This window comes from Camponotus vicinus, unplaced genomic scaffold, assembly GCF_025532165.1.
Source record: "Camponotus vicinus isolate PSW18456_S1 unplaced genomic scaffold, iyCamVici1.0 SCAF_8, whole genome shotgun sequence".
Classification (NCBI taxonomy): domain Eukaryota; kingdom Metazoa; phylum Arthropoda; class Insecta; order Hymenoptera; family Formicidae; genus Camponotus; species Camponotus vicinus.
In genome coordinates, this window is record NW_028141980.1 from 9,176,982 (window position 1) to 9,185,177 (window position 8,196).

The 8,196-nt window shown below is 29.5% G+C and overlaps 1 protein-coding gene across 3 annotated transcripts; it reads left to right on the forward strand.

The window, feature by feature from the left end:
- Nucleotides 1–19: 19 nt before the first annotated feature.
- On the forward strand, nt 20–8,139 carry Ugp (UDP-glucose pyrophosphorylase). Of its 3 annotated transcripts, none has more exons than XM_083105834.1 (10): nt 20–293; nt 5,320–5,556; nt 5,889–6,071; nt 6,201–6,406; nt 6,487–6,562; nt 6,643–6,789; nt 6,906–7,044; nt 7,142–7,279; nt 7,400–7,566; nt 7,663–8,139. In XM_083105834.1, the coding sequence occupies exons 1-10, from the start codon at nt 270–272 to the stop codon at nt 7,873–7,875; spliced, it is 1,530 nt and encodes a 509-aa protein (XP_082961960.1). In that variant the 5' UTR covers nt 20–269; the 3' UTR covers nt 7,876–8,139. The 3 variants fall into 3 exon arrangements, with proteins under 3 accessions (XP_082961960.1, XP_082961958.1, XP_082961959.1); XM_083105832.1 differs by lacking the exon at nt 20–293 and adding an exon at nt 1,471–1,629; XM_083105833.1 differs by lacking the exon at nt 20–293 and adding an exon at nt 4,960–5,285 and having other exon boundaries at nt 5,348–5,556.
- Nucleotides 8,140–8,196: the final 57 nt, after the last annotated feature.

An 8,196-nucleotide genomic window follows, 5' to 3' on the forward strand; every position in this document is an offset into this window, starting at 1 on the left:
AATGTCGATTATCGACGCGTCGGTGACACGTTCGTACAAAACGGCGTGTACGTATTTTTGCGAGCTGCAGAAAATATTCCAAGTAAATACACGAATTCTTTCGCAACTCTCTTGAATATTTCGCACAGTGTTAGGTAACCGCATAATAAGTACGGTCGAAAACTATCGAAAGTGGTAGGTTTCGATCGACTGCTGTAACTGCCTGTTGTGACCTTCGCTCACAGCGTGAAGGGCATAGTTAATACACTGCAACGAGTGTTCGAGAAAGAATGTTGCAAGTCGATGACAGAAAGGTAAAATGAAAGATATTTGAAATAAATCTTTTTACAGGCTTTACTATTTTACTGGCTTATTAACTTTTCTTCTCGCACACGTTCTGCCTTTTTCACCTTCGTTCTTTCGAGCATTTTATTTTCTCTGTTTTATAAGAGTTGATCATTTGATAAGAATAATACGGCTGAGTAATGACATTTTATTGAAGGTTTTTATAGAGTTCAAAAGTATAGAGTTCTTATAAACTTCAAGAATTTTTTTCCTTTTTTTTTAGTAATTGTGAAATCGTTTTCTTTGCTGCTTGGCTATGCGAATTTATTGAGGTTAGGCGCATTTTAACTCCATAACAATGACTGATATAGCAGCTAAAAGTATTTCCAAACGTATCACTGAGTTTATTAAATCTACTTATCTATATTTAAATTATATTTTAATATTATACATATATATATATATTAAATTTTCATAAATTATATATATATTCCAAAGAACTATATCAAGTGGTACTTTTATCTGAGATTTAATAAAATATTTATTTCAAAAGTATGATAATTAAGAAAAATAAAATATAAATAGAGAATAAAATTCAATTTTGATATGCATATATGTGTTTATGTAATTTTAATATACATATGTATAGCGTCATTGAAAATATCTTGTCATATTGATATCTGTCACTCATTTTTCAATGTCAAAAAAATATCATGTGACCAAAAATAACTCAGCATATATTGATATTTCATGAATTTTTCAAATTTTTAAAACATATCTATCTTTAGATATCTTTTCTTTTTTAATGAATAATAATAATAAAGAAGTACATTAATATGAAAAAGTTTTCTTATTACATGTTTTATTATTATGTAACAATCTAGTGAATAATTCATCGAAACTTCTATAAAAGTAAGAATAATTAAGTTAGAAAAAAGTACATACATGTGTATATTTATGAGCAAGCTTCAAATAAATAGGAATAAGATAAGGCAACAGGAGTTTATATGCTTTTTTTGACTTAATCAATGTCAAGATATATATTTATTTATGTACATATATATATGTTTCATCGGACAATATAAAGCGCGTGCATGAGCGATGCCTATAGATTACGATTGACATTCCTAGGTGTGTATCACACATCTACTCTGTGATAATAATCACATCCTTTTCAAATCCCGCGGAATTCACTTCCGCGCTAGCGACATTTATTTGAAATCACGTGTATCGAGCGAAGCGCGATCTCTCGAATAACTTCGCTTCGACAAAATCTCGCGCGTTACGATGTCGTCACATTCGTTCGTCGTCAATCGTTCCGCACAGGCCCCTAAGAAGATCCTATTCATGGAGTATCTGTTACAAGTAAGTTAACTTGACAAGAATAAAAACATATTTTTCAAATAGCGCATGTGATATCGGTTGCGCAGAAAATTTCTATCGAAATTTCCTACAAAATTTACGGGCGCGATTACTTGCAAAGAATCGAACGAATTTTGTATTCAATTTTGTTTAATCTTCGAAATGATCGATATCGAAAAATTGCGATTTCATGTATATTTCTTTATTAAGGAAACTTCGATTACGATATGAAATGTAAACCCTCTCGCGCTGACACGTGTTTTCGATAAGTATATTTGTTATCTATTTATCAAAAAACTTGAAGAGAAGAGATATATAATTCAAGGAGAATTATATCATTTTGTTAGATTTTCACAGAGGACATCTATTTGTATAAAGCGATTCGCATGAAAGGATATAAACAAACAAAAGTCTCCTGATATTTTCTTTCCTTTTTTTTGTAAAAGTGAAAATTAAAATAGAATTTTTATTCTAGCGAAATCGAACGACAAACGGCTATTTGTATTTTTTAATGTATAATTTTCGCATTTATATATTTTCTGTAAATTATGTACGTGAGATAAGAACTATTTTTAGATATATCTCTTCGATAAACGAATTTTTAAATTTCTTAATTGCGTATTAAACGAAAAATCTTGAAAGATATTTTTTGTGTTATTATGCAAGATTATACAGTGATACTGCTAAAACTAAGTAATTTGAAAGCTTTTTTAATACTTAACGATTTATCTAAGTTTTTACGTCTTTATCTATTGTTATATAAGCTAATGATAAGCTAATCCGATTCAAATGCGTCACGCAGTGAAATATAATTATTAGTTGTCTCTTGAACGATTTATTGTCGCTTTTATCCACTTTTTACATATCTTTTTCAAGAGCAACAGCTGTGTCTCCAACTTGTAAATTGTGTATGTCCTCGAGAAAATGCGAGAACTATAATAGGAAGATTAGAGTCGATTGAAGCCAGAGATTAATAAAGAGGACGAGAAGGGAAGGGGGAAATACTTTACGTTAGAATAGATCAGATATATATACAGGGTGTTCGGAAATTCAATCGACAAATTTTCAGAGATTGTCGGGGGCACCATAAGAATCATTTTTTGCAAATGAACCTGGGGTCGGAAACGTGTCATTACATCGCTACGGCATACGGAGTGTTCGAAAGAGTCGGGGCCTCGAAATATCACAAAAAATAGGTTTTACAAAAAATTGTTTCAAACAAAAGTTGTAGGGTGTAAAAAGGTCTATTTACTGGCGCCATGTGTTTGACCTTGGATGGCGTCGCCAAGGTCACGACAAGGCCACCTTGAATTTTTGAAGGGCTACAAGAATATGCAATAAAAAGTGGAGGGTTCCATTTCAAAAATTCAAGATGGCCTTGTCGTAACCTTGACGACGCCATCCAAGGTCAAACACATGGCGCCAGTAAATAGACCTTTTTACACCCTACAACTTTTATTTGAAACAATTTTTTGTAAAACTTCTATTTTTTGTGATATTTCGAGGTCCCGACTCTTTCGAACACTCCGTATACCGTAGCGATGTAATGACACTTTTCCGACCCCAGGTTCATTTGCAAAAAATGATTCTTATGGTGCCCCCGACAATCTCTGAAAATTTGTCGATTGAATTTCCGAACACCCTGTATATAATAAGATATACATCACAGAATAAAATATGAGAAATATGAATATGAGAAATACGAATCAAGATATTTCATATACATACATACATACATATATATCTATTTAATATAAATAAATATATATATAATATATATATTTATATATATATTATATATATATTTATTTATATAAATATTTCTTCAAGATAAATATATATATATATATCTTGAAGAAATATTTTTTTTAATTTTTTACTACTTTTTTCATCTAATGCAATTGTATTTGACATATATAATGAGATATTTTTTATTTATAACTAATAATCATAAAGGAACAATGAATATTACTTTGAATTTAATTGTCACCGAGGAAGATCCTAAGCGGATCGAAATATCTGATATTTTTTCTGATTATTATCTTGTAAACATCCGTTATCATTAATTACATTTATTGATATACTTATATTACAATTTTTTATAATTCTTTTTCTTTCTGTTGTGATTAATCTTTGCGAAAAAGAAATTTCTTGAGAAAGAATATCATAAGCTAAATTCTGAAAACTCTGAAAACTATGATTTGAATCGAGAAGAACTTATGATATGGACTCATTCCTTTCAAAATTATCTTATCGTAAGTCATAAAGGTTAACAGAAGCCGCATTATCCAAGTATCAGTTATTGTTTCGTTGTCGACTATTTTATGTAAAAGTATGAGAAGATTTAATATAATCTAAAAATGTCGATTTTATGTGTAACGATAATGCGTTTTTTATTATGAATAATTAGATCTTAACTCATAGAATGTTATAAATCATTGCAAAATAATATGAAAGATTATCTTGGCTTTAAACTTAATAGTTGAGTTGTTTTAAATAAGCGATTATATTATTTCGCACATTTTATTATCGACATCAGTATCGACATTTTTTATCAGTCTCATCCACAATTAAAAATAAATTTATCTTATCTAACCATGTTATCAGTCGACCCTGAGTCAAAATGATTTTTTACGAAATACTATCTCGCGTATTTCTTTTTTTTTTTTCAAGAATAAAACAATTTTTAAAAGCTAAACATGATTAAACTCGGATTATTACTAAAGTGCGATGATAGCGACATTTAAGAAATTTAATTGTTGAGAAAGATCCTAAGCGGATCGAAATATAGACATTTTTCTGATTATTATCGTATAAACATCTGCTATCATTAATTACATTATCATTTATTAAGATACTTAATATTCTATTCTAGATTTTTTAGCCTTTTTCTTTTTGTTGTGATTAATATAATGTATTATTTACTTAGAGCCTTGTATTTATTGTTAGCGATATACATAATAATTGAGGAATATCGCGAAGGCGTTCGATATTAAATTTCAATCATTGTCGAATATCCCTTTAATCGAGAAAAACGAATATATTGAGAAATATTTATTTTTTTAATTCCAGGATAAACGCGTTCTATCGTATCTAATCTATTCATAACTGAATTGTCATGCTAATTTTCACTTTAGATATACATTATATTTGTCCTCGTAGCATGTGGACGCAAATATACGCGACTGTATACGTTGGCATTACTTTTTTTTTTTCGAAATACACGCAATTGCTTAACAATAAGTTTCTGTCATTCGTCTTTCGAGATTTCTCGAACGTGTGCGACGACACGATCGCTCTTATTTTCGGACAAACGACGATTTGTTACACGCCGAAGAAAAAAAAGAGAAGGAAGGACAGATATCTTTGTGCTTTCTCATTTATTACAACGCCTATTACTACGCAGCCGATTTTGCATTTCTACACGAGAATTTTACTCCAACAATCTCGGAGATTTTAGCGAACTTTTAAAGGAGGACGATCATAATCGCACCGATATAGGACATCGATCTATTTTATATACGATTTATTTTTCTTTTTTTTGGGTAACTATTTTTTTTACGGCTGCTTTTTTTAAAAAGTCACCATGCATGCGCTTTTGCACTCGTTCGGCGACCGATTTATCGGAACGGAGGAAGAGGATTTCATAAGGAGAATAGGTAAAAAAATCTTGGTCTATTTTCATTAATTCAGGCTCGCGGTCATCAACGCAGTCCTTCAGATACGCAGGCGTTTCGTGAGCGTACGAAGAGAGATGCACGGGCCGAGTTGCAACGTGAATTGGAGAAGCTACAGGCGACCGCTCGTGATGATAAGAAGGAATTAATGGGCCGGCAATTTGCCGGATTTAAGCATCAGTTCGAGCGATTCCTGCAGGAGGAGGGCCCATCCTTAGAATGGGATCACATTCAAAAACTACCGGAAGATGCGGTAAGAATAAAATCATTTTACGTAAAAAAAATCATTTTATAAAAGTACCCAGTAGCTTCTTTCATTTTCTCTTGAATAAATTTAAATAGTATTCTGATAGTTCTTTTTAATCAATAAATTCTATTGTTAATTTTAGCCAATTGAAAATGAAATTAAGGATTGTAAGATAAAAGAAAAGCTTATTCATATTATTATTAAAAGATATCGTCTTAAATTATCTTTTAACGAATTTTAAGAACATTATTTGTTTTTTTTAAATCTATTTTAATTAATATTTTTTTTTTTTTACTAATTAGTAAAATAAACTGAATCGAAATTGTATATTTTTACAGGTCAAAAATTATAACTCTTTACCAACACCGGAAAATAATGAAATAAAAGCGTTACTAGATAAATTGATTGTGGTTAAATTAAACGGCGGTCTCGGAACGAGCATGGGATGTCATGGACCAAAATCCGTTATTGCTGTGCGAAATGGACTGACTTTTTTGGATCTTACCGTTCAACAAATCGAGGTATTTTAATAAGTTATCGTTATTTACTTGTAATGTATACATATGCATGTTATTCATTTATTTCTTTATCTTTTTCTCTTAATCACACATAGTTATATAATTATAATAATTAATAATCTCCATTAATAGCACCTGAATAAAACGTACAACGCCAATGTGCCACTCATATTGATGAATTCGTTTAACACAGATGATGACACGCAACGCATAATTAGAAAATACAAGGGAATTGATATAGATATTTACACTTTTAATCAGAGTTGTTATCCGCGTATAAATAGGGATTCTCTACTTCCAATAGCGAAGCATTGTCAAGTTGATGAGGATATAGAATCGTAAGATGATTTTTATATAATAATATTATTAATACTTTTTAATAATATTACACATTAAATACAATAAAATCTGTTAATAGTTGGTATCCACCTGGCCATGGGGATTTTTATGAGAGTTTTCAGAGTTCTGGTTTACTTAAAAAATTTATTCGAGAGGTATGGGATTTTGTTTTTTTAATACTCCTTAATAATAATAATAACAACATTCATTTACAAGAAACTCTGATCTTTTCTAGGGTCGTGAATATTGTTTTATTTCGAATATAGATAATCTTGGTGCCACAGTGGATATCAAAATTTTGAAATTGTTATTAAATGAAGCACCAACGTCCAGTCTTGAATTTCTCATGGAAGTAACCGATAAAACACGAGCGGATGTTAAAGTATATTCAATTATTTAAAAATTATTTAAATTTTTATTAAAATTATTCGAAATTTTTTTAAAATAGTAATAATTGTAATTGTATATTTTATTTCATACATATTTTTATGTGTATAGGGTGGTACACTCATAAAATATGAGGATAAGCTTCGTCTTCTTGAAATAGCTCAAGTTCCTAAAGATCATATTGATGACTTTAAATCTATCAAAACATTTAAATATTTCAATACCAATAATCTCTGGATTAAACTTAGTGGTATGTATTCTTTAATTTAATACAGACAATAAACATTAGTTGTAGTTAATACAGACAATAAACATAGAATTGTAGTTAACAAGTGTTATTTCTTTAGCCATTGAGAGAGTACTTGAAAAAAATGTGTTGAATATGGAGATAATAGTAAACAACAAAACTTTTGCAAATGGCCTAAATATAATACAACTTGAAACAGCTGTAGGAGCTGCTATGAAATCATTTGAAGGGAGTATTGGTAAGTTCAAAGATGATAGACTTTAAAGCAAATTATCTTTCTATAATTTATTTTAGAAATTATCACTAATTTAAATATTGATTTTATTAGCAAATAATTGATGTGTATTTAATACTACAGGTATTAATGTGCCACGTAGTAGATTTCTGCCAGTGAAAAAGACTTCTGATTTGATGCTTGTTATGAGTAATCTGTATACTTTACGTAATGGATCTCTTGTAATGAGTCCTCAAAGGATGTTCCCCACAACACCTCTTATCAAGTTGGGAGATAATCATTTTTCGAAAGTCAGTATCAACTTAATTTTTGATAATTTATGAATTTTACTTTTAATTTTAAATATTTATGATCTTATTGTTAATTAATATTTTTTTAACTTATAGGTGAAAGAATTTTTAACTAGATTTCCGACAATACCAGATCTTCTTGAATTGGATCATTTAACAGTGTCGGGCGATGTTACCTTTGGAAAAAGAGTAACACTGAAAGGCACAGTTATTATAATTGCCAATCATGGAGACCGTATAGATCTTCCTTCTGGAACAGTTTTAGAAAATAAGATTGTATCGGGCAATCTACGCATATTGGATCATTAATAAATTTGTATAAATGGCTGAGAGAATAGTATGTCTGTATGTTTAGCTATCATGTATCTTAAATTAACTAGTCAAGCAATTGTATATACACATATATTTTAGGAAAAAATCGAAGATATATTTCTATAAAAACTATTTTACTGAAAATATATATTGTACATAAGAACTTAATCTTTAAAGTATAGTAAATCATAGAATATGTATTATGTTATACAAGTAATTGAAGTTTATATGGCATATTATAATAAATGAATACTCTTTCAATTTTAATAATTTTATTGATCAAAGTGTTTCTTTAGAATTAACATTAGGCATAGCTAA

Coding starts and splice junctions, on each gene's coding strand:
- Ugp (XM_083105832.1), top strand. CDS start 1,552: ATGTCGTCACATTCGTTCGTCGTCAATCGTTCCGCACAGGCCCCTAAG. Junction 1,630..5,319: donor TCATGGAGTATCTGTTACAA/GTAAGTTAACTT, acceptor TCATTAATTCAG/GCTCGCGGTCATCAACGCAG. Junction 6,563..6,642: donor TTAAAAAATTTATTCGAGAG/GTATGGGATTTT, acceptor GATCTTTTCTAG/GGTCGTGAATATTGTTTTAT.